A 27,985-nucleotide genomic window follows, 5' to 3' on the forward strand; every position below is an offset into this window, starting at 1 on the left:
AATAAAGACCCATGGTTCCTTGACCTGAATACTGCCACAAAACTCAGGCAGTTTAGTAGTTCTCAACTATATGGATATATACATACATACACATTTGAAAACATTATATATATTCTTTATCTTAAAAAATGGAGCAGGCAAGCGGCTGAAAGCTTAAAATTACTGCTTTGCCATATACCACATAATTTAATAAGTCAAACTGCTTACTATATTTCATATATTCAGAGGCTTTCATACTTTTTCTGTTGTCTTTTCTTATCTTTTCCTCTAATCTTTTTTTTTTTTTTTAAATAAAGAGGTAAAGTATCACAGGTGTAATTAAGTCCTTTTGGCACCCTTCCCTGATCTCATTTCTTTCTCTTCCTGTCTCTCTCTTAAGAGGTAACCAGTAGTCCAAAGTGGTGAATCTTTCCTGTTCATTTTCTAAGTTTTAATTGCATCTGTGTGCATCCTGAACTAATATAAAATACTGTTCAGTATTGTAAAATTTATAATCATTGATTTATTCCATATATATCTTTTGTACTCAACATTGTTCTTGAATTTTTATCAGATATTCGTACCGCTTCTCAATGCTTACCATTACATGTGCAAGTTCCTAATTCCCTTGTCATCCCGTCTATCTAATTGCAAATCCCCAAATGGGTAGGCTCTGTTTGACCTTGTAGAATTGTTGAAGATGCAGTTCTCAACAGCATCACTAGATGTTGTAAGTATATTAAATACATTTAATAAGTGGGATCCATTACCTGATAATAGCATTTGTAATAACATAGGACTGGACCATCCTCTGACATTTAAATTTTGGAGTTTCCTTAGGTGACATTTTGAAGTTTTCTAACAGTGTGTCTAGAATATAACGATCATATAAAATTTAGCATATGTAATGACCAAGAAAAGGCCATAATATTTTAATTACATCACAGAAAAGATAGGTGTGTCTTACCATTTAATCAGTACTCCAAACATATTCTTACCAATTAATTTATTAGAATGTTAAAAGCCCATATCCAGACTTGCCTTAATCAATGAACACATCCAGAAGTAAGATTAATGTGTCCAAATAAAAGTTCCCTCTGAAAAGAACCAGAGGTCTTTGGAGAAGTGGCTGATTCTGTGAAAAGAAATATACAAGATGACCTGGGAACATCTTGTCCTATAGATATCAAGTAAACTATCAAAAGACTTCTATGGTCATTTCAAAAGGACTCAGGAACCAAAATAAAGAGACTTCAGATGACCAGAAATAGGATAAGTAGTGCATCAATTCAGATAAAAACTGCAATGGATTAAAACTGATCAAATATGTTTAAATCCATGGTCACCTTTGGAGAATGCAAGCCAACTCATAATTTTGAAAATAGGTAAACAAAGGGAAAGAATCAAGTATTTATCCCACCTTCCCTATATATTATATGCCAATGGGTAACTGCTATGGTCTGAATGCTTGTGTACCCCTAGAATTCGCAGGTTGAAATCCTAATTCCCAGGGTAATGGTATTAAGAGGCGAGGGTTTTGTGAGGTGGTTAGGTAAAGAAGCCTCCACCCTCAAGAGTTTGGATTAGTTCCCTTATGAGAGACCACAGAAAGACTCCTCTCCTTTTCTACCATGTGGACCCTCGCCAAACACTGAATTTTCTGACACTCTCATCTTGGACTTCCCAGCCACCAGAAATGTGAGAAATCAATTTCTGTTGTTTATAATCCACCCAGTATATGGTATTTTGTTATAGCAGCCAAAACAGACTAAAACAGTAACAAAATAGGAAATGCAAGAAAATAGCTCTTTGAATAAGTGTTACAGCTAATAAATAAAGAAGAGATGATAGAATTATAATATTACTATTTTACAACCTTCCATGAACTAATGGATTAACAATAGCTGCTAACAAATATCTCACAAATAGAAATAACTCTTCATAAGGCCAGGTGCAGTGGCTCACCCCTATAGTCCCAACACTCTGGGAGGCTGAGGTGCGTGGATCACCTGAGGTCAGGAGTTCGAAATTAGCCTGGCCAACATGGTGAAACCCTGTCTCTACTGAAAATACAAAAAAATTAGCCGGGCGTGGTGGTGTGCACCTGTGATCCCATCTACTTGGGAGGCTGAGGCAGAAGAATCTCTTCAACCTGGAGGCAGAAGTTGCAGTGAGCTGAGATGGTACCACTGCACTCCAGCCTGGGGGACAGAGTGAGACTCTGTCTCAAAAAAAATAAATAAATAAAAGAGAGAGAACTCCTGATAGAAATACAAACCACCACTACTTTGACGAACTAGCCTCAACAAACAAATCAAACTTAAATCCAAGAAATCTCTAGGTCCAGCTAATAATTTATGTGAAATACAGTCAGAAGAAAAACATATGCAAGAAATCTTATTAAGCTACACCATGGGGATGCAACCAGCAAAACCCCAACTCAAGGAAATTCTATAGGAAAACCAACCTGTGCCTTCAACAAGTAAATTAGAAGCAGAAAGAAAGGGAGAGAGAATTCATAGATTAAAAGTGACTTCTGAAACATACCAAAAAATCATAACATGGAAAATTTAGTTGAATTCTGATATAATCAAATGCACCATTAAAGCACTTTTATGACATTTATGAGATCATTGGAAATATGAACACTGTATGATAATATGAGGAATTGCTTGATTTTTTTAGGTTTGAAAATGGTACTGTAGCTGTTCTTATAATTTGCATGATTTCTTATGTAAATAAGGTATTTAGAAAAGGATTAGTATATAGGTTTTGATTCAAGATAATAAGGAAAGAACGTATGGTATACTTCAGTAACTAATTGATGAAGTAATATGAGGAGAGGTACATACATAAATGAAATCAAATTGGCCATAAGCTGGTAATTGTTGAATCAGTTCATGAGCACATGGGGATTTGTTATACTATTTTATATGTTTGAAATTTTCTGTAATAAAAAGTTTTTGAAAAAATCTAACTGGGAAAAAATAAAGTGGGGAAGAGGAATTTAGACATCAAGCTTTGCTTAGGAGTCTCTGCTTGTAGTTTTTCTAAGACAAGAGTTGCAGATTCTATAAGAAAAGGGGTCACTTTAGGAAAGGATATGATGTGAAAACCATAAAAATAAATTCCAGGAACTGTACTTGTTCAAACAGCATACCTGTGATGTTTGGACCCCAGGGGGTGCTGACATGGACTTCAGAAAGTTTTCAAATTCCCTGAAGTTGTAATCAAGATATTCTCCATATGTGCATATGTATAAGAAGAAAGTGCAAGCTTCGTCAGACCCTTAAAGGCAATCGTTTCCTCCTGAACTTTTAAGAACTACTACCTGCAGCAGGGAAATGAAAACAGAAAGGACATATACCCATGGGTTCCATGGCCAACCCAATAGGAAGTGAGCAGCTGTGAGCACTGCAGGATCTCTGTGAACTGGATACTTGGGCAGTACCACAGTATCTGGGTTGTATCTGTGGTCAGTCATCCCATACTCTTCTAGCTGAAGAAAAGGTCATGGTGAACCATGACCCCACGCACTTTACCAACAACTATTGTCAGTGCTCACGCAGCTGTAATGGCAGCAATCCTCAGTTTAGGGAATTTTCAAGTCAGCACTTTCTGTTCAGAATATCTATTGGCCCTGGAATTTTCTAATGCTTCATAAAGGCCCTGTCAATAAGGGTCTTTCTGATGCTAAAAATAAAAAATGAGGCTAAGGTTTAGGAAACCCTGTGTTACTTCAGCACAACAGACATCTAAGAAAAGATGAAATAGAAACTTCCAGGGACATGGACTAGCTTCTCTCAATGATTTATTCATTTCAGTGACTTATGCAATTCATGATATGCAGTCTCCGAGATGAAAACAAAAGTGGTGAGTTTTCCTAGACTAATCCTTTTTCTCCTACAAAAGGTAATCATAGCTTTTTGCCTGCTGGGAAAAAAAGTTGCAGTGGTGACTTGGGCCACCAGCAAGAAGAGGCTTTCAGAATAGCAAGCAGGTTTTTACTTTCAAGTCTGTGCTATTATATTCAAACAGACACAGAGTTCCAGAGCTCTCAGGCGCCAAACTCTCATTGTTCAAAATAATAATAACTATAAAACAGAATAGCATATAGATTGATAGGTCCTTGGAGGTTATAATGGGGATCAAAGAGTTTAACAACTCACTAAATAGGCATGTTTTTAACAACTGAGCTGATCATAGCCTTTTTGGAGACCCTGCATGTCTAAAGATAAGCTTATGCTTCTAGTAGAGAAATAATGACCAGTGTATTCTGTTGCTGACCATCCAGGTTATTTTATGCAGCACTTGATCAATGCTTGGGTGTTAGAAGACCAATCATTATTTAAGGGAATCAGCACTGCTGGGTCTTAGATTGGCCTGATAAAGGGAGGGGCCCCTAGAGAAACTGAGAGATGCAAGCCATTTCTCAGACTGAAACAGAATCAATCACCTATTATAGAATGCAGCTTATGGTGAAGTTATATAACTCATCCACATTCATTTGGCCCCTACCTCAGAACAAGATGGCCAGTGCCAAGCACAATGCCTTACATGTAGAAGGAACGCAAACATGTGTTGAATCAATTACTGCAGCATATTAGTGAATTTGAGCATGAAATTGTTGGCTAGAGAAGTTTTTCTATTCTAGAATTTACTCTTTCATCAGAAAATAAAGGAATGGAGAATGTATTAGGCTATTTTGACATAACCCAAATAATAGTAGCTTGTGTTTTTGAACATTTACTGTACATTGGGGAATATTATAAACATTTTACATGTGTTAATTCTCACAAGCTTGTGAGACCGGTATCATGATCCGTTTTTACAAATAGAAAACTGAGGCACAGAGAATTAAATGTATATGCTATAAGTCTTATAGTTGGTTAGTGGTACAGCCTGGAATCAAACCTAGTCTGACTCACTCCAGGATCTGCAGTCTTTACCAGTGTTCCAGACTGCCACTACCTATCCACAGCAAGTGAATGAAGGCCTTATTTAAAGATCTGCATTTACTTTGAGAGGATATTTCAAGGAAAATTTTCTGTATAATAAAGATGGCATATACTACAGTGGTATAGAGCCTAGGCCCCAGAATCAGGATTTGATTTATGGCTCTACTGAAGATCCTAAGCAGGTTAACCTCTCTAAGCTTACTTTAAACTGGTGATAATAGTGCTTGCCTCAGAGAGCATTTCTGAAAATTAAATAAAATAGTCCACATAGGATTGGATAAAGAAAATATGGCACATGTACATCATGGAATACTATGCAGCCATTAAAAAGAATGAAATTTTGTCCTTTGCAGCAACATGAATGCAGTTGGAGGCCATTATCCTAAGTAAATTGACAGAAGAACAGAAATCCAAATTCCACATGTTCTCACTTGTAAGTGGGACCTAAACACAGGGTACTCATGGATATAAACATGGGTTATAACAATAGACACTTTGGACTACTAGAAGTGGGAGGGAGGGAGACAGTCAGGGTTGAAAAACTAACTATTGGGTACTATATTCAGTATCTGGGTGATGGGATTAATTGTACCCCAAACATCGGCATTATGCAAACCTGCACACATACCACCTCAATCTAAAGTAAAAGTTGAATGTATTAAAAAATAATAATTCACATGAAGCCCTTAGTATATTTGGCACACCTAATAATGATAACAATAACATGTTTACTGAGCTATTATGTACTAAACATCCAACACATTTTAGTTAAAATAGTTCAGTGTGCTCAATGGCAGCTTGATATCCACCACATTAGGATGGTTTTTAGTCTTTCTTAACATTAAGTGATGTACTTATCATCATTGAATTCAATAACTTTGTGAAACAATCTTCATTAGCCTCAAGTTAATGATTAATCAAAATAAGATTGGGGTTTTTTTTGGTGAAAGGTTTATATACTACTAAGATGCCCTAAATCAGAGAGTTAAAGAAGGCTAGCCAATTATATGTTGCTCAGATCCACTCCTTGCTAAGTAGGAGTTAATATTACTAAAGGTCAGTGAGAAAACATTTTAAAACCTGCCTTGACTATTTATTTCCATATAGAGAAGTGGACTTAACATCAACTCTGGATGTCGTCGTAACTTTCAGACCTACTGAGACTTCTCTGGCAAGGGAGGATGGAGAAAAGAGTAAATCAGGACTAGAGGGGACAGACTAGCTCTACCCAATAACTGAAAATCTTGGCCATTACTTAGACCGTGCACAGGGGTAATAGTGACCTTAGGTCTGATTCCAACTTGTAATGATATTCAATAAGCCTGATCTCATGGCAGGAGCACCACAATAGTCTTTAGGCTACAGTAATATGTGAAGGTTAACTGATGGTAACATCTTGGTTCTTTGGGATTTCATTATAAGAGGGAGACTTTTTTTCACAAAGTCCAGTTGTAGCTAGATATAAACCTGTGGCAAAAGGAGTAAGAACAAGATCCGGATTTTGAAGGAAAGATGGTAAGAGCTAGAAAGGTTTTCAGGACCATGGCCAAATGTAGTCCAGGCCTGACAGGGAGCTGGAAGGAGTGAAATCCAGGAGCCAAGAAGAAAATCTAACCTCCTCTCTAGGAGCATGTGCTAGAGGATATGAGAAGAATCTGCAGCAAAGATAATCATGAAGGGCTTTTTGAGAATTAAGTAGAAACTAAAGCAGTATAAGGAAGCACAGATAAGTTGGAATAGCAGTGGTGAAGACCTCAAATCCCTTCATGCACTGAAGCTGAGATCTCTAAACTGGAATCCATTTATGGAGTTCAGAGGTCCCCCTGGAATATGCACCAAATATTCTTAGGTGGACACATACGTGCAGTTTTCTGGGAGGAAAGTTCATAGCTTTCATCTGATTCTCAAAGCAGTCTGTGATCCAAAAAAGATGTATGATGACTGGCCTGAGTGAAGTTCATATAGACTTGATTATTTGGTAGGTACATTCATGAGACATATTTCCTTAATATTTGAACTCATGAAAAACACAAGTAGTAAATAGTGAAATCACAGCATTTTCACATGCTGCTGTTCTTCATATACAAAGAGGACCCACTTGGCCCTGAGAGCCACCTGCCTTCGATGCGGCTACCAAAGAGACTTAGGCCTGATCAGAAGGCCAGTGTCCCCTTTGCTGACACTGCATTCTCAAGACTTCCCTGGGTGTGTGGCTGCACCTCTCTTTTTCTAGTCCAGTGTTGTTTATATCATGGATACTAAAATTGATCTGTGGAAAGGGTTCTTAAACTCCTATTTGCAAAGGGGTGCCAGACTGACAAGGTTTTTCATGGTTCATGAAAAAATGAGAAAAACAGGGAAAATTAAATGAATTATATTTCATGAAACTAAATCTATTAAATTTAAGTAACTATCCTTTATTCTGATAAGGACAAAAGATTATACCCTTACTAATTATTTGATGTTAAACAAAATATGTGTTGATAGTGATACTTGATGGTGGTTTGTTCTTTGGTTTTTATTCTACTTGATCTATATTGGTCTCCAATTTAAAACAAAACAAAACAAAACAAAAACAAAACAAAAGAATCCAACTTACAAGGGATGTAAAGGACTTCTTCAAGGAGAACTACAAACCACTGATCAGTGAAATAAAAGAGGACACAAACAAATGGAAGAACATACCATGCTCATGGATAGGAAGAATCAATATCGTGAAAATGGCCATACTGCCCAAGGTAATTTATAGATTCAATGCCATCCCCATCAAGCTACCAATGACCTTCTTCACAGAATTGGAAAAAGCTGCTTTAAACTTCATATGGAACCAAAAAAGAGCCCACATTGCCAAGACAATCCTAAGTCAAAAGAACAAAGCTGGAGGCATCATGCTACCTGACTTCAAACTATACTACAAGGCTACAGTAACCAAAACAGCATGGTACTGGTACCAAAACAGAGATATAGACCAATGGAAAAGAACAGAGCCCTCAGAAATAATACCACACATCTACAGCCATCTGATCTTTGACAAACCTGAGAAAAACAAGAAATGGGGAAAGGATTCCCTATTTAATAAATGGTGCTGGGAAAATTGGCTAGCCATAAGTAGAAAGCTGAAACCGGATCCTTTCCTTACTCCTTATATGAAAATTAATTCCAGATGGATTAGAGACTTAAATGTTAGACCTAATACCATAAAAACCCTAGAAGAAAACCTAGGTAATACCATTCAGGACATAGGCATGGGCAAGGACTTCATGTCTAAAACACCAAAAGCAATGGCGACAAAAGCCAAAATTGACAAATGGGATCTAATTAAACTAAAGAACTTCTGCACAGCAAAAGAAACTACCATCAGAGTGAACAGGCAACCTATAGAATGAGAGAAAATTTTTGCAATCTACTCATCTGACAAAGGGCTAATATCCAGAACCTACAAAGCACTCAAACAAATTTACAAGAAAAAAACGAACAACCCCATCAAAAAGTGGACAAAGGATATGAACAGACATTTCTCAAAAGAAGACATGCATACAGCCAATAGACACATGAAAAAATGCTCATCATCACTGGTCATCAGAGAAATGCAAATCAAAACCACAATGAGATACCATCTCATACCAGTTAGAATGGCAATCATTAAAAAGTCAGGAAACAACAGGGGCTGGAGAGGATGTGGAGAAACAGGTGCTAGAGAGGATGTGGAGAAACAGGAACACTTTTACACTGTTGGTAGGATTGTAAACTAGTTCAACCATTGTGGAAAACAGTATGGCAATTCCTCAAGGATCTAGAAGTAGAAATACCATATGACCCAGCCATCCCATTACTGGGTATATACCCAAAGGATTATAAATCATGCTGCTATAAAGACACATGCACACGTATGTTTATTGCAGCACTATTCACAATAGCAGAGACTTGGAATCAACCCAAATGTCCATCAGTGACAGACTGGATTAAGAAAATGTGGCACATATGCACCATGGAATACTATGCAGCCATAAAAAAGGATGAGTTTGTGTCCTTTGTAGGGACATGGATGCAGCTGGAAAGCATCATTCTCAGCAAACTATCACAAGAACAGAAAACCAAACACCGCATGTTCTCACTCATAGGTGGGAACTGAACAATGAGATCACTTGGACTCGAGAAGGGGAATATCACACACCAGGGCCTATTATTGGGCGGGGGGTGGCATTGGGAGTTATACATGATGTAAACGACGAGTTAATGGGTGCTGACGAGTTGATGGGTGTAGCACACCAACATGGCACAAGTATACATATGTAACAAACCTGCACGTTGTGCACATGTACCCTAGAACTTAAAGTATAATAATAACAAAAAAAATAAAATAAAATAAAAAACAAAACCTTTTCCTAGCCCATGAAATCAAAATTGTAGGAACTGGTTCCTGATCTACTCAACAGCAATGCATCTAGCCTACAAGTGACTGCCACAATAAGATCAAATGTTTGTTTTTCCACTCTATGCCTAGTGACTACTAGGAAAAAAGTCCTGATTTTATGTGATAGAGTTGGAACTTAAACAGGCACAACTGACTTGTTTGTTTATTTGTTAAGTAGACACCTGGCTTAGACAATTAGGATAGCATCAGGACTTAGTAGTAGGATAGCATCAGGACTTAGAATGTACACAGCATCACATTTAGTAAATGCTTGTTGAAATAAAATTGACTCGCTTTGTTCAAGACACATAAGGAACCCTCACACAGTTCCCTCCTGCCCGCTGTGAGTCACATTCAGCCAACTGCCACCCAGCACAGGGCTACTCACTTTCTGTGAGTGAAAAGTAGCTCTTATAAGGGTTGGAGTATTAGAGCAATAACTTACTTATGAGCGTCTCAGTCTCAATTTTATTAATGACTTATTCTGTGACCTGAAATGGTCACTCAAGTGGACTTTCTATCCTACTTGCAGGTAATGAAAAGGTGGCAGATAACTGTTGTTGCCTAATAGTCTTAGTATGAGGATACTAGGCTGAATGAGGTATGTAGGCATTATTCAGGAACACAAATTTCTTGACATAACTGTGGACTTCAAAAATTGTGAAGCTGAAACATTTTAATCTCAGGATAAACCCATTATTTAAGCTAAGGTACTTTTGAGAACAAATATGATTACTTCATTGAGGTATTCACACCAGAGTATTAAGACATTTTGGTTTTTGAAAAATCCATGTGCTTTCATTCTTTATCAGTTGGATAGTGTCTATTATAGTTAAGACTAGTCTATTAAATAATCTTTATATAAAATGATTTTATAGAAAAACTATTAAAATAAATGTCTTGCACAGAAAAGTTATAATGGGACAGAAACTATTATTAAACTCATTTTCAAGAATGATTCTCTACAAGAAATACTTTGTATGACCTTTGTTTGTGTAACCTTGTCAAGGTTACAGGGTTACCTGGACAATTCAGGTAACATCTCGCTGCTCCTCTACGCTATAAATAAGAATAGAAGCTATTTCAAAGAATTAAATGTGGAAACACATGTATGTTAGCAGAGCAGGACACACAACAATCATCTGATAAATTTTAGCTAGTATTATATTCTTCTTCTTATTATTGGCACACTTGAAGTATCAGTTGCAGAATACGTTAACAGCAAGAAAAAAGCTCTGAACAATCTCATATTGTTTTGTTCTACCATTAAGTTGCAAGTTTCCCTCAATTCATCTCTATCGTATCTTCCTGAGAAAACAGCAGAATATAAATAAGTTCAATCATTCTCCATCTCAAACCTTATAAGACTCTCAGAAAAACCTATCTGATCTCTAGCAAATCTATACCAACATCATGCACACAAGCGTGTGTGTGCACACTTGCACACAGACGTGTGCACGTGCACACCCACACAAAGCAACGTGTCATTTTTAGTGAGATTCTCTATGAATTTCAATAACCATCTATAGATAAGGTTCATTCTTTAAATTATATTTTATGGCAAGCATTGCTATAAACAATAGGAATGTTGCTTAAAAGCATGAGCCTAGCAGGCGGGCCATGTGGTTTCAAGTTTCAGCTCTACAATGTACAATTATTTATCTTTTCTAATCCTTGGCACCCTCATCTGTAAGACCTGCTTTATAGGGGAAAGACTGTAGTTAAATGAGGTGCTGCATGTAAAACACTCAGTGCAGGGTCTGTCACCTTGTCAATATTCATTAAATTTTAGCGATTATTACTCTTCATTACAGATGTTGTATTTTTCATCTCCAAAAGTTCTATTTGGATCCTTTTTATATCTTCCATTTCTCTCTTCTTAAGGCTTGTGTTTTCTCTAAAATTTTGAGCACATAGAGAATATAATAAGTGTTTGAAGTCCTCATGTGTTAGTTCCGTCATCTGTTAGTTCCGTCATCTCTTAGTTCCCTCATCTTTGTCATTTCCCAGTCTGGAAATACTTTGGTCATTAAACTGGTGCAATCATAGGACTCACCTTGTTTGCTTCTCTTCTCTCAGGGATGAGAGTCCTGTGCTCCCTACTGTTCAATGTCTAAAAATTGCTATTTCACATTTTTTGTCCGGTTTTCCAGTTGCTCAGGGTGGGAGGATAAATCCAGTCCACGTTACTCCATCTTAGCCAGAAGTTGAAGTCTTTGGCTATTATTATGTCTGAAAGTCAGTCTTACTTATAAAGCGGTCCTCAACTGTAAGTCAGATTAAAAGGAGTAACAAATGTGAGACATTACAGACGGTACAGGTTTGTGTATGTGGTTATAGGATGTTATTAAATACATGTATCAATTTAAGCATGCACCATTTTCTTTTTCTTTTTGTTTTTCACTCCTGAAAACATTTGATCTTTGAATTATTGACACTGGGCCAATCTTTATGAAAAGCCACAAGTTAGGAAGCTTTGTATAATTTAAAATCCTGCTTAAGGTGTGATTAAGGCTTTTGTGAATGACTTGGTAAATTAAAATTTTCCTAAAAGAAAAAAATTAGATTTTCTTTTGTTTTTTCTGAGCCATGCCATCCTCTGAATATTGAAAATTAGATTACTCTTACATAAATACATTGCAACTGTAATTGAACAACCTGTGAAGCTGAAGTATTAAGATCCTCCCAGTGCAAGGTTTAATTTTTATTACACAGAATCATACTAATATTAAGCATTATTACATTGTTTAACATTAGATGAATTCGTAGAAAGTGTGTGTATGACAGAGTGTGTGTGTATAGGAGACCAAGGAAGAATATGCACACATGACAGGGAGAATTAAGCTCAATTTCTTGCTTAAATAAAGATTTTATACTTGTTAATATGTTATTTAATCTTCAGGCTGAGAATTATAAATCCATGAGGGGAAATTGAGGAATTCAGACTTTAAAAAATGCCCTTGAAATGAAATTTAATCACTGCATTTTGAGACACATAAAATATACTACAAAGTGTGAGATATCTCTACAAAATTTTTATTACCTAGAAATCATTCAAATGAGAAACACCTCCTAGATTCACAAACTGTACTATATATGTCTAATAAAAATTACTCTTAAAACTTACGTTTCCCCTTTGAAACATTTATTGTTCCTGGAGAAAGCAATTTTTTTTTCTTATTCCTAAATCTGTCTTCTATTAAACTAGGGAGTTCTATAAATCGGTAATAACCTTTTAGATATCAACCTCTTCATAATTATGTCCTCCAAATCCAGGTAATTATTTACATATTTTATACAGAAATAAATAGGAGAAAACATATGTTCCATTTGATTGGGGGGAGGTATAAAAATGTAGATTGTTTTTTCAGCATTTGTGAAGTTTGGCTTTACACTCTTTTATATTACATTTGAATAATTAATTTATTTCACACAGAGAAACAAATACATCAGATGATGCTATGCAGTTCTGAAGGAAGAACATGTATTGCCAGGTAGGAACTGACATGGATTGTTTCAATATATGGCTTTCATTAAATATAATCCTCTACATGAGTTAGTATACCTTGAGTGTACTATGACTATGATTTTAACTATCTAACGAGTCAAAATGAATGTTTGGTTTTAGTCAAATCGAGCTCTCGGTATTCTGATGCTTTTGCTGTATTTCTCAACAGGAAGTGGGTAAACTTCCAAACAAGAAGGATCTCAGATTAAGAAACAACACCAGCATCTCGAAGGCTGTCTGTTTGTACAATGAAATGACAGCAAACAGAGAGGCCTGCAGCTGTTTTCCTAGATGCCTACTCTGGGTGCCAGCCATCTGTGTTCATTTAGATGGTGTATGTGTGTGTAGGTAGGTGAAGGGAGGGGGAGAGACAGATCTCAGGTTGCAGGTCTGAGTGTGGTCTCTGATACAGAATGAAACCTCTGCCTGGTGCCTCTCAAACAAGACCCTCATCTGCTGGTCTCTCCAGAGAAGTAATTTCACCAATACCAGCTGCAAGGGGTATGTTTTGTGTTTTCTTTATTCAAAGTGAAAGATGTTAAACAGAAATTTTCAGAAGCACTTTTGTTTGGAAGAGGGGAAAGGAAGATCACGGGAACTGGAAAACATCCATGAAATTAGCCCTAAATCATGGCCAATACTGATCATTTCCTGACAAGCTGTCTATCAACCAAGCCACAACAATAGTTTATTCAAGGTCCTCTGGTGCTGGCAGTGATAGAGTATTGTTAATTAAATGTTGGTATAATGGTGGATATTTTTAAATTTTAACTTTCATAACTGCAGTAGTGGCTAGAACAGCACTCTACTATCAGGAGTCCTCAAAATACATTGTTAATGTCTGCCTTACAGATTGCATTAACAGGAATTAGAAAAATATCAGTTTGAAGTAAAGTCCCTGAGAGCTTATTTGACTCACCTAAGAGCGGTGAAAGAGAACAGAGAGTAGAGATGCTTTCAGTCATGTTAGCTCCACATTTGGTATTTATTTGTGAAAAAGTCTATCTAAATACAATGTCTATAAATAGGAGACGGAAATGAGCTAATTTGGCTGCGTGATTTTATTTATTCATTATTCATAACCAAAAAATTCTGGTTGCCTTTAATTAATGTTATATTTCACAACATTTCTATGGCCTGAAATATCATTAGAATATTCTTCCAATGCTATTCTCCCGCCCTCTCTCTTTCCCTCTTACTCTCTCTCTCCATCCCCTTCTCTCTCATTATCTCTCTGAGTTTTTGTAGCTCTCATTTATCTGACCTTCTGTGACATATTCATAAAATTTCACAATATTTCTGTGGCTTGAAATATCATTAGAATATTCTTCCAGTGCTATTCTCCCACCCTCTCTCTTTTCCTTTTGCTCTCTCTCCTCCCCCTTCTCTCTCATTATCTCTCTGAGTTTTTGTAGCTCTCACTTATCTGACCTTCTGTGACATATTCTGGTCTTAAACTTGAATTGGTCAATGTTGTGATTTTAACACCCATGTGCTAATGTAAGAGGAGGGCATGCCAGATTCTGGGGTTAACTTTCTGGATGTCATGTCTGCTTACAGAAAAATGATTTGTATTCCCAACTTAGTGTCAAATTATCCATTTATGAAATTATTATAAGGTGTAAAACTGTTCCTCCTAAGCCCTTCTCAAGGAAAAAAATCTTTTTATTAACTGGACGAAAAAGCTACTTGAGAAAAGCTCCCAAAATTTATAGTAGTAAGAACATTTCAAATTTCTTAGAATGCTGTGTTTCTAGGGTTTGCATGTAATCAAAATGCTTAGGAGAAGAGCAGGAACACTTATTAAGTATTTCACATATTTTCAGAATTATTTAAAATGAGAAACAGACTCACCTGGGTAGCATTTTGCCTTGAAAATTCACTGGCCCGAGTTTGTACACCACAATGCAAAAGATGCATAAGGAACTATTTAAGCTGAACTCTTTCTATTCTGGTATTTGACAACCACTACAAGAGATTTCTTCCTGGGTGTAAAGCAGTTTCTTCCTAAGGGCTCTGATAAACTCTGTCTCTACCTTTTGCAATTTGTGTCTTCCTGTTACTCTGTCTTATTTCATGAGCCAGCAAGCACATATCTGTCCAGACTCTTAGGATTCTCACAAAAAGTACAGGACAAAGATCCTATACTCAAGAAGCTTAGCATGTGGTTAGGGGGAAGCAAAACTAATACATGTAGGAAATAAATGGAGAACCTATATGTTTTGAAGAGCAATGGGAAATGGTTTTGAGAGATTACGTGAGTAGAAAGCAATGGCATAGATTAGGGAAATAGCTTGGCTTATAAGACTAACACTGAAGAGAGCCCTTCCAGTAGAGAAGAAGGCAAGGAAGACATGTAAAATAATGTTGCACAGATGAGAGGGAATCAATTCATTTACTACCTTGAACTTAATGTCACTGTAGATTCTTGAGTGGGGAGTGACATGATGAAGCAGGTGTTTAGGAAAATCACTCTGACAATGATATTGGAGGTTTGGTAGGAAACGGTTTGGAAGCATGGAGCTGTATCAAGCAGCCTTTGGAGTGATCCACAGTGGTCAGACTTGGGCTGAGGTTATGGCAGAGTTAATGAAAATAGCCCAATCTTGAGGATACTTTAAAGAAATAAACAATAGTATATGACAGACTATAGGAGAATGGCACTGGTAAATCGTCCAAGGTTGACATCATGATCTCAAGCTTGGAAAGCTGGAAGTACGCTGGTATCACCCAGAGAAATGAAAAAGTTGGTAACTTGGATAGGAAATGCATTTTCAAAAAATTGTAAAATGTATTTGAGAGTATGGTAGCTTCAATTAACATTCATATATATGTGTGTGTGTGTATGTATATATATGTATATGCATATATATATAAAAAACATTCTAGGCCAGGCATGGTGGCTCATGCCTGTAATCCCAGGCCAAGGTGGGCAGATCACTTGAAGTCAGGAGTTCGAGACCAGCAGGGCCGGGTCAACATGGAGAAACCCTGTCTCTACTAAAAATACAAAAATTAGCTGGGTATGTGGCTCTAATCCCAGTTACTTGGGAGGCTAAGGCACGACAACCACCTGAACCCAGGATACAGAGGTTAGAGTGAGCCGAGATTGCGTTACTACACTCCACACTCCAGCCAGGGAGGCAGAGTGAGACTCCATCTCAAAACAAACAAAACATTCTAATGCTCTAGCATTCTTACTTTTGAATATACAGCACAAATAATTGAAAGTAGGGATTTGAACAGATATTTGTACATCCATGTTCACAGAGCAGCATGATTCACAATAGCCAAAAGATGGAAACAACCAAAATTTCCATTGAAGGATGAAGGAATAAACAAAATGGGGTGTACACACACACACACACACACACACACACGAATATTATTCACCCTTAAAATGGAATGGATGAGGCATAGTAGCTCACACCTGTAATCCTAGTACTTTGGGAGGCCAAGGCTGGTGGATCGCTTGAGCCCAGAAGTTCGAGACCAGCCTGGCTAACACGGTGAAACCTTGTCTCTACAAAAAAAAAAAAAAAAAAAAATTAGTCAGGCATGGTGGTGCACACTTGTAGTCCCAGTCACTCAGAAGACTGAGACAGGATGATCACCTGGACCTGGGAGGCCAAGGCTCCAGTGAGCTGTGAACACACCACTGCACTCCAGCCTGGGCAACAGAGTGAGACTCTGTCTCAAAGTAAAAGAAAGGAATGAAGCCCTGATACATGCTAAAACATGGGTGAAGCTTGAGGGCATTATACTAAGTAAAATAAGTCAGATACAAAAGGACAAATATTGCATGATTCCACTTACATGTGGTACCTGTAGTAGTCAAATGCCTAGAGACAGGAAGTAGATAGAGTTTATCAGGGGTTGCAGGGAGAGAGGAATGGAGAGTTACAGTTTAATGGGTACAGAGTTCAGTTTGGACAGATGAAAACATTCTGGAGACAATGGTGGTGACTGTTGCAGAACAATGTGAAAGTACTTAATGCCACTGAAATCTATACTCAACAACAGCTAAAACGGTTAAGTTTATGTTATGTATATTTCCAAATAGAAAAATGAGTGTCATAAAAAAAAAAGGCCATGTAAACACTGAGGGCAACCCAAATAAGGGCTTCCAAGAAACAAGTGGAATCTGTACACCTGAATTCAAACTTAGGAACTGCCACTTACTAGCTGTGTGCCTCTTTTTCTTGTCTATAAAAGGGTACGATGATGAGAACTAAAAGAAATAACACGCAGCACTCCTTTTGTACTTGGTAGGTGCTCCATAAATATCAATTTTCTTTACAGTTAAAAAAATTATCCTTCAGTTTGAACTTTTTCCCTGGACAGAATTAGACTTCAGATATATTACTGTGGATCTTTCATGCCAGAGAATAACTTCAAAGAAGAGGTGCAGCCGCTGTCAGAGAGCAAAGACATGCATCGCTCATGCAGGAAGGGCACCTCTTTCCTTACGCAAAGACTGAAAAACAGGAAAACGTAGCAGTAAATATGGGCCTGCCTTTGTCTGGCAGCTTCCCTTCCTGCCTGTGCCTCTAGCCCAAATCCCAGAAACATCTGTCACATACACTTGACTGTGTTTGGTTTTTATCTTAAAGAATCTTTATGACTAAATAAACTAATAAGACGTGAGAAAACTTTCAAGTTCTCAGAAAGTTGACAGTTTGCTCAGAAATGCCCTGATGATTTCAGTCCTCTCAGTTCATTGGTAGAGAAGGAGGTTCAAGGTAGAAGTAAGACAATGTCACGTTAAAAAGCTACCACTGCCTCTGGTTAAGAAAGAAAACTGGAAATTATCATAACTATTAGCATGTGGTTAGAAAGAATTTTTAAAATATCATAAATGTTACAAAAACACTTAGATATTTTCATGACTTCTAAAACATTATCATGTTCCTGATTAATATAAGAAGAAATTTTTTTAATCAAAAAGGATGTCAAAGCCAGAATCCACTGATGAGAAAATACTTCCAAAAATCTAAATGAGTAACCAAACCTCTCTGCTTTAAAAGAAAAAAAGAGATACCTCTGTAAAGCAGATGCAGCAACACAAAGCGAGATACATGAATTTAGACATTCATTACATTTGTATACCCCGCATCAGTATACTTAAAAACTGCAAGTAATCTCGGAGATCCTGTGTGCTGGAGCTGAGACTAGAATCCAGGGCTCCTAATCCTGAGTTCAGTTTTATGTTCCACTGTATCCACTGCCACTGCAGGGGGTCACAGAGTGATCTTCAAAGAACCCCCCAAAACCTCCCCCATATCCGATATTAGCATAACGGATCCAAAATAAAGCCATCTGGACAATTTTGATTGTGATCCTGAGATGCCACCTCATCCAAAATAAACCTCACTCACTCTGATTTCCAACTGACTGACAATCCACACCACACCTTCCAATGTGACCACATTTGGCTTGGGCTTGTGGTTTGCATGTTAGTCCACCCCCACCCCGAACCCATGAATAATCACCTCTCCAACTGAAGTTCAGACGACAGGCATCCTGCCTCCTGCTTTGCATCGCAGGCATTTTAAAGAGACGCCCCTGTGGTCTTAATTCCTGGAAAACAATCATTTACACCGTACAAAACTTAAAACTCTAGGGAGGCGGTTAAGTAATTTAGCATTTTTGTTTCATGTGAAAATATTATTTCCAGTTCATAATGGGAAGTTCAAAAACATTGTTTCTTATCATTAAAAGCTCTCAGAAGTGTGTAATCTGGGCTATTTATAGGTATGTTCCTTATAAAATGCCCTGAGGAACAGAATACAGGTCTTTCTACAAAGAAGTACCTTCAATATCTTTTGTTGTTTGAAGAAAGGTCTTTAATTTAGAGTTGAATAGTCATAGAGATAAACACTTTAAAGTCCTTGGAATCTGCAGTTAGTTTAACAAGCTTTTAAGACAAATGAGGAGTGTTTTTCGTCTGTAATGTTGTGATGACTGTGAATTGGAAGTAGAGAGTATACAGCTCATCCATTCAAGAAATTTTTTTTCATCCCATTCTGTTCCAGACTCTTCAAGGCAGTTGGACGCACATGGATCTGGCCCTCAGGGATCTTACAGTCAAGTCAGCGTTCTGTACAGGATTGAACAGTGTCTCCTCACAATACCCCTGCACAATTCACGTCCACCAAGAACCTCAGAATGTGACTTTACTCAGAATTAGGGTCTTTGCAGCTACAATTAAGGCGTAAGTTAAGAAAAGGTCATACTGGATTAGGGTAAGACTTAAATCCAGTCATTGTCATCCATATGAAAAGAGGAGAGGGCACACAGACATAGATACACACGGGCCATGTGCATGTGAAGGTGGAGGCAGAGACTGGAGTGATACAATTACAAACCAAGGAAGGCCAAGCATTGCTGGCCACCGCTGGAGCTACAAGCAGCCCCCTCCCAGGAGCCTTTGAGGGATGGTGGCCTGCCAACACTTTGAATTGGTTCTTCCAGCCTCGACAACTGTGAGAGAACAGATTGCTGTTGTTTTAAGTCACTCAGTTTGAGATAATTTGTTACAGCAGCCCTAGCAAACTAATACAGGCTCCATCTTCAAACAGTCTGATTTAATTGGCCTGGGGTAAACTTGGGCATCAGTATTTTCATGAAAGCTCCCTAGGTGATTCTAATGTTTTAGAACCATCATTCTAGATTAGTAGCTTTCAAAGTCTTCATTAGCATCAGCATCAACTGGGAACTTATTACAAATGAAAATTCTCTGGCCCCACACAGGCTTCCCAAATTAAAAATTCTAGGGGTAGGGCCCAGCAATCTGTAGCTTAACAAGCACTCCAAGTCATTCTGATGCCACTAATGTTTGAGAACCATTGTTCCGGTTGATAGGGGATCCAGGGAGCAATGGAAAATAATCAGTGAACAAGAATGGAGCAAAACCAATAGGCAGGCATATTTTAGAAAGTAAGGGAGGAGTGTTCATGTGTTCTCCTGGCAGCACGGTGACAGTACACCTGAAAACCTCAACATCATGCTTGGTGTTGCTTGGAGGTATGTGTCCAGTCAATCATCTTCCAAGTGCGATTTTTGAAGACATACTATTTTTAAATGTGAGGGTGGCCCTGACAATTTTCTTGCTATTCAGGTCTATAGCCACCCAGACTCTACATTAAGATTGTATCTGTACGCACATCCCAGGAGGCAGAGAAGGAGGGCAATCTGAACACCTCAGATGAAAAACTTCATTGAGGCCAACTTCTTTTCATTCAATTATTAGAAAACTGGCTCCCTTTGCCACTTCTTTTACCCACAGCCCAAAGAACAAAACAGGCCAATACATTTCATTTTGGCATGGAATTATGCTCTTTGCCAGAATCAAGCTATGTGAGGCTACAGTAACCACTAAGGATGGGGTAACTGGAAATTGTCCCCCTTGATGAAAAGCCTTGGTAAAATCCACATGGCTGGCAGTTGATACAAAAGAAAATATTAGATGTTATTTTTTCAGAGATGAATGGTTTAAGAATCCAATTTAAATATTTTTATTTGTTTGCTTGATTTTCATGCTCCTGACCTCAAGCCGAAAGGCTTCCCTGGCAGCACTGACAAGATTCTTTCTCAAGTTGCTTGCATTGTAGTCACATATTCAGCTCAGCTTTCTCTTATGCCTTTATGGCCATAGTATTGCATTGTCAACTTAAGGTACCATTTCCACAAACATCTAGGTAAAAAGTACTAATTTTTCTTATAACTCTTTCTCTTACTCGATCTAGATTTAGAAACTACCCTGACAGAAAGAATTAACTTCTCATTTCTAACCAGTACAAGAGAAATTATTAAGTAGACCAAGTTGGTCTTTGAAGTCCCTTTCCGTTTCTTTTTGGGGTGCTCATCCCATGCACCCAGTGCCCACAAGCAGACGATTGCTCAGGACTCCCATCTAATTGGAGTGGTCCCTCATTTTTCAGATTTTTCTTCTTCTCTCATGTCTCATAGTACATTGGTCTTGTGGATTAAGAAGACCACGCTCTCCCTTGGTTAACAATAGGGATAATGGGTTGATGATTGCTATTTGTTAATTAGCTGAGGTTACCCTTACTAGATAAAGTAATATTTTAACCCACATGAAGTACAGATATCTTCTTACAAGAGGAAATGTGAATGATAAGAACAGCAAGCTCTTGCAGACATAGCCTGGGGACATCTGCCTGGAGTCCTTACGGAGTTGCCCCAACTGGCTGGCAGCTCATTGATGTCAAAATCAGCTAGTATGTTTGTTAAATGAAATGTAGACTATTGCATTCCACCCTAGACCTTCTGAATCAGAGTCTCAGTGCTTGGCACTCAGGACTCTGAATGTTAACAACTCTCCTGATTATTTTTTGGTACACTGGAGATTGAGACTCTCTGGTGTCATGGAAAGATCCCCACATTCAGAGTTGGCAGGCCTGATTTTTAATCTCATCTTCACCATGTGCCATGTAGTCCTGGGCAAGTCGTGCCTCTGGTTTTGGGATTTAGTTCCTTTACTGTCACATGCAGGTAAAAATACTTGCCATGTCCACCTTAGAGAATAGTTTTAAGGCTCTAATGAGTTAAAGCCTCCAAACTGCCCTTTGTATTACAGGGCTGGCACTAGAGTGAGGCGAGTTGGACACTCACCTTGGGGCACAAAATTAAAGGGGGTCCCAAAAAAACCCATAATCAAGATAAATGATATTTTAATGCAATATTTTAAAATAAAAATTAGTGCATAAAAGTCCATAATGATCAAAACATCAACACTTGTGATGTTTTGGGTTAGTGTTACTAATTTTTTTCTTTTGGCCCCAAATTCATAGTATAGCATGGCATTGTTACTAATATTTATTTTAAAATTTGATGTTGTGTTTACTGTAGATATTTTGCACTAGTTTTGATTTTTAAAAAGTGCTTTCATCGAAATATTATTTTCTTGATTAATTGATTACTGTGTGGTACTCCCTTAAAATCTGCACCTTGGGTTAATAACGCACTGGTCTCTCTCTAGTCCCAGCCCTATAATCTAGAATAGGTTGTGCAGATACATGTTGTTTTTACCAGGCTTGGACTCTCTCAGCTCCAACGTTTCCTCAAATAGTTGCATGCTCACGTCAAAAAGCCCTGCTGGCATCCTAGCTAAATTCTGCCTGTTGAATGGTGGGAATGTGGTCCTAAGAACATGAGGCAGGCATAGGCACGCGCACCATGCTTTTCAGGGGCCTCCCTTTCCCAGGGGCACAGAAGAAGAACTCTTCATTGGGATATTTGGTGTGAGAACCAGTTTAACTGGTGTAACTGGAAAATTTGCCTTTGTTTAAGGAAGAACTCCTCCTGCAACTACACGCCCATCCCAGAAAAGGTTAGATTTGCAAGTTGCCTCATGTGTAGCTTTTTCTTTCAAAGGCTACTATTATGTACCAAGGTTACCAAGTCCTCCTGTGCTGGAGGCAAGAATAAGTGACACCCAGACTGGGTAGCTGGTAACCAGGGGGTGGAATGATTAAAAAGAGGCCTGAGGGTCGGGGAGAGGGGTGATCTACTGAGCAGAAAGAAGCCCCTGCTCTTACGCTGCTTTTGGTTTCCCCACCTCACTCAAGGAGGCTGCTTAAAATCCAGTAATGAGAAGACACAGGGCCAGGTGGAACAGGTGCCCACCTCCTCACCTCCTGCCAACCTGAAAGGTCTAGGATAATACCTTCAACTTCTTTTATAGGACCCCAACGTTTGTGCAGTGTTTGCTGTACAAGGAGGAAAAGTGGGAAGAAAGCATGGCATAAAAAGGGGGAGGAGACCCAGCATGCAAAACCCAGCTCAGCAGGCCAGAGGACCCTGGATCCATGAGAGTAAGCATCCGGCCTTCGCAAAGCAACAGATAAACTTGGAGATGCCCAGCTCTGGAGTGACAACAGAGCGAGCCTCTGTGTGCAGGTAAGCAGATGACAGCCACAGCAGGAAAAAAAAAAAAAAAAAAGGTAGAAAAAACATTAACTCTGTAAGTCTTTGACACCAGATACTAAAACTAAAGACCAACCACATTGTGACATTCTCAACCATGATCTTTACACATGATATTTTCCTTTCTTCCAATTCTTCCCTGGTCCATACATAATTATTTTTAGAATAAAGTGTCATACAGCTTATCACATATCAGAAAAACCTTGGTGGCTGTGGTAAGTTAAACAATGTCCCCCTCACCCCCCACAGAAAGTCCACATTATAATCCCTGTATACTGTGAACATGTTGGCTTACAGAGTAAAAGAGATTTTGCAGATGTGATTAAGAATGTAGAGATGGGAGGCCAGGCGTGGTGGCTCATGCCTGTAATCCCAGCACTTTGGGAGGCCGAGGCGGATGGATTACAAGTTCAGGAGTTCAAGACCAACTTGGCCAACATAGTGAAACCCCATCTCTACTAAGAATACAAAAAATACAGGGCATGGTGGCATGCGCCTGTAGTCCCAGCTACTCAGGAGACTGAGGTAGGATAATCACTTGAACCCAGGAGGCAAAGGTTGCAGTGAGCCAAGATCACACCACCGCACTCCAGCCTAGGCGACAGAGTGAGACTCCACCTCAAGAAAAAAAAAAAAAAAAAAGAAGGTAGAGATGGGAAGATTAGCTTGGTTTATGTAGGTGGGCCCAGAGCAATCACCAGGGCCTTTATAAATGGAGGCAGGAGGCTCAGAGTGAGTAGAAGGAGTTGAGAAGATCAAAGCAAGAGGCTGGAGGGATTGAGGGAGGGGCTTCTAGAAGTCGAAAAAGTCAAGGAACCCCCTGAAGCCTTGAGAAGGGATGCAGTCCTGCTAACACCCATGTTTTAGGCTTCTGACCTCCAGAACTGTAAAAGAATCAATTTGCCTTGTTTTAAGCCACTAAGTTTATGAAGATTTGTTACAGTGGCAATAGGAAACCAATACAGTTGGTAATGGGTTAACACTGGTCATTCTGACTTTAAAAAAATTTTGCCTAGACCTAATAAGCAATGACCTTGTCTTGCAAGTAATTTGGTGGCAAATGTTCAAAGCTGGCAAAACATTTACTTAGCTGTGTATTTGGAGGACCTCAAAGTTTGTTTGAGCTGAACATGGCATAGTGCACAGGCCTGACACTTTGGCAGCACCCAGGTCAGTGCTATATACTATGAGGCGCTTAACAAATGCTTTTTGTCAGTCTCAACAGGAATAACAGCTGACTGTGGGTTATGGTGTTCCCATTTCCACCAGGGTAAGACAATTTAGAAAGTTGGATTCCAGAGACTTGAATCATGAAATCTAATATTTACAGCTCCACCTCAAGAAAAAAGAATTGGGCAAGGTAATGGAACAAAGATATAAATGGATATAAATGAGTAACTTTTCTATATGGTGAGAGGATTTTTAAGGATACCAATGAAATGGAGTCATTTGGAAGAGTTAGGATTTGGGAGGCACTTTTTGGTAAGTGAGTGGAATAACTCCTTGTCAATTCTATGCTGGCTTCTGCATCTACTTGTGGCTGTGCCTTTTCTGTTCATAATGGTTATGGCACTGATGTGTTTATACTTTCCAGTGGAGTCAGAATCAAGAAGGTTTAGGCCGGGCGCGGTGGCTCAAGCCTGTAATCCCAGCACTTTGGGAGGCTGAGACGGGCGGATCACGAGGTCAGGAGATCGAGAGACGATCCCGGCTAACACGGTGAAACCCAGTCTCTACTAAAAAATACAAAAAAAATAGCCGGGCGAGGTGGCGGGCGCCTGTAGTCCCAGCTACTCGGGAGGCTGAGGCAGGAGAATGGCGTAAACCCGGGAGGCGGAGCTTGCAGTGAGCTGAGATCCGGCCACTGCACTCCAGCCTGGGTGACAGAGCAAGACTCCGTCTCAAAAAAAAAAAAAAAAAAAGAAGGTTTATACACACACAGATCATTCAAATCCATAAAGCCATGCCTGTGATTCTCTTCAGGTATTTACTGACTTAGAGTGAGGCACATGTAGCCACACTTAGCATTTTACCTTATGGTTTCTGGCTGTCTTCTCTGGTTCACATGAAGAGCCGCTCATTCATCTTCACAGTTAGAGAGATGCCACAGTTTGATGTGTCTTTGAAAAAGAACTTCACTCTATAGAGAGTTAAAGTCATTGTGGTAGATGAAGTTGAAAACAGGCATATGATTTTCAGATTCCTTTCTGAGCATAGACCACAGGCAGGAAGGAGAATGTACTCAGTGGCTACATGAGTACACTCTGTAGGGCATAACCTCTGGACCTATTCTGCCAGCGATTGCATCCCACATTGCCACTTACTAGCTATCTTTTCTTGGGGAACTTACTTAACATTTGTACCTCAGTTTTCTCATCTCTAAAATGGGGATGATTGGATCTACCCCACAGGGTTGTTGTGAAGATTGCATAAGTTAATATGCGTGAAGTGTAATCAAATGATTCCTGGCCCACAGCGTTTATCATTCTTCTTCATGGGTCCCTGACTCTTCCCACTGTTCCACTGAGCCCCGCACCATCCTTGGTGCCAGCACTGTGAAGATTGTTCTTGCCTGCCTGGCTGCCATTTGGGTGACCTCTACAATCTGGCCACAGCAGAAAGAACTTGCTGGCAGCATATCAATAGCAGAGATGGAAGTCTGGTCATATGGTGTCCACATCTATTGAAGTAATCATGCTGATACCAGTTATCCCTGGCTCTCTGTCTTCAAGGCACATGGTAGAACTATACTTCCTAGCTTTCTGTGTGGCTGGGTGGGTCACATGACAAGTGCAGACAGATGAGTTATGATTAGAAGCATTTAATTGTTAATACATATTCTAGTGGTCTTTCCTTCCGCCATCACAACTGACGATGTTTCAGACAGTGACTTCTCCATTATGCTGGTTCCAGAGTGAAAATAGAGCCCAGTAGAGTCCGTAGCTGATACAATATGGACATGTAGGGTGAATGAGAAAAAGCTTTTGTTGGGTTTAGCATCTGAGGTTTGATGGTTTGTTACTACTGCAGCACATCCTTACCTATGCTAACTAATATGATTATCATTGACTAACCTGACAACAGAAGAATCTTTCCACTTCTACTGTGATGAGGAACAGAGTTTTACCTGTTATGTCTTAATATTAGATAGCAGCAGCCTCTGGAAATAATTCTATCTCTACCACTTCTTACCCATGTGGCATAAAGCCAGCTACTAAACCTCTCCATGTTTCAGTTTTCTCTTTTAAAAGTGGGAATAAATAAGACCTTTCTCATGGAGTTATTGATCAAATGAAATAATTAAATAACGAGTATTTAAATTTTAAATTTAAATGAAAATTTAAATGAAAATTTAAATGAAATAATGCCTATGGAGTATTTATTCAGTCCATAAAATCCTCAGTAAACAGTAGTTGGTCTTACTAACACAAAGGAAATTGACAAAGCCATACCATTTTTCCAAAGCAGTTTCTAAGACCATATGATCTCAAAAAATCCCAACTTTCCACTGTAAATTTGAGCTGTAAACAGGTTAATCCATTGCAATGGCCTGCTCATCCTTCTTGTTAGAGTTTAGCTATCAGTCATCTTGTTGCTGAGAACAAAGCCAGCCTAGTTGTTCGTAAGCAGGCCTCTACAGAGACAGAAACTGTCTTGTATTTATTTGAATATCCTCTACTGCATCTAACACTGTGCCTCAGCTATATTTCTGGATCTTTATTTGTTTTGAATGCTTCTTATGTTTAATTTCTGCCATCTCCATTAGGAAAACAATATAATCCTTCCTCCAACGCTCATGGCGTAAGCCTCCATGACCGGGCAACATTGGCCCTCATGTTTAAAGAATGTAGTTCTATAAGGTTGGTTGACCATCTGACAGGAAATTCCTGCACCAAATGGTCAGTCAGTGAAGATCTCTTTCCATTGGTAACTTTATCAAGAAAGTAAGATACAAGACTGTATGTAAGGTATATTCTCCTATGTGAAATCAAGGGACAAAAAATAACTGGAAGGAAATACTCCAAAATGTTAGCAGTAGTTTCTCTCAGAGTGTGATGTATACATTTAGATGGGTGACATATAAAGTACTTTTCATACACCTGGGCAAGAGATGTTTTAGAGGGCTCCACATACCACAATCACCCACAAATAAATGTATTAAAGAACACACAGATGCCTTTATCACTCAGGATGTGGCACTCAGAGCTGGTCCAGCATAGTCTATAACACTTAACATCACTCTCATGACCACACTATTCAGGTCCTAGGGAAATGTACCTCTGTATTTCTTCCCTGTATCCTTAAAAGAAAAGCTGACCTAATTTGAAAGTTGATAAAAATCAGGGATTATGACGATGTTGCTTCAGAATTCTTGGAGGATGTAAGAGAAAAATAGTACTGGGTTATGAGAAGAACAAAACTTACCAAATTCCTCCCTGAAGATAACATAAATGCAATAGATTCTTTTACAACAAAGTGTCATTTCTCAATAATGCCAAGAATCCTTTTTCATGCTTCTCTTCTTGTTCACATTCCTGGTTCCCATGCTACTCAATTAGCATAATATTCAGAAAAGTTGCAGATGGTGATTTAGGAACACTTTGTAATATTAACATTTCGTATTACCCTTAAATTTGCATGCATGCATCATATGTGTATCATGGTACCAATTCTTTATATTGGTAACTAGGTGGACATAGAGTGTTTACAATGTGAATAGTGTTATCTCTATAAAAACAAGATTTAATTAAAATGTTAATATATGAAATGAAATTTTGGCATATATTAATTATAACTTGAATTTTACCTTTTAAAGTTAATAGATCATTTTGCATATTTTAAAAGACTTTTGTAAACATATAAAAAAACTTTTCGATTTTATTTTTCTATTTAATTTATATATTCTCATTAAAATATGTTTAAGTATACTTTGAATATAATTGCAATTTTTAAAGCCTTCAGAGAATTACAATGAGTTGAAAACAAATTATGTAAACATATTGATTATAACAATGAAGTAGTTTTTCTGAAATAATGGCAAGAAAACTTAATTGGTGGAACAAATACAAATTTATAAGTTATGTATGCATTTTATTACTCATTCAACCATCACAACCCATAGACAGAAAAGCCAGATGTGTGCAATAATAACTTTAGCAGACGTTTTGCCAGCCC

The 27,985-nt window shown here is 38.4% G+C and overlaps 1 protein-coding gene across 1 annotated transcript in view; it reads left to right on the forward strand.

The window, feature by feature from the left end:
• Positions 1–25,655, forward strand: part of LOC100427418 (uncharacterized) — a 79,708-nt gene extending 54,053 nt beyond the window's left edge. The window contains 6 exon segments of the mRNA XM_077998182.1: positions 18,895–19,073; positions 22,175–22,214; positions 22,569–22,783; positions 24,141–24,167; positions 25,306–25,357; positions 25,359–25,655. Coding sequence (XP_077854308.1) covers positions 18,895–19,073; positions 22,175–22,214; positions 22,569–22,783; positions 24,141–24,167; positions 25,306–25,357; positions 25,359–25,502 — 657 coding nt within the window. The 3' untranslated portion in view covers positions 25,503–25,655.
• Positions 25,656–27,985: the final 2,330 nt, after the last annotated feature.

This window comes from Macaca mulatta, chromosome 3 (assembly GCF_049350105.2).
Source record: "Macaca mulatta isolate MMU2019108-1 chromosome 3, T2T-MMU8v2.0, whole genome shotgun sequence".
Taxonomy (NCBI): domain Eukaryota; kingdom Metazoa; phylum Chordata; class Mammalia; order Primates; family Cercopithecidae; genus Macaca; species Macaca mulatta.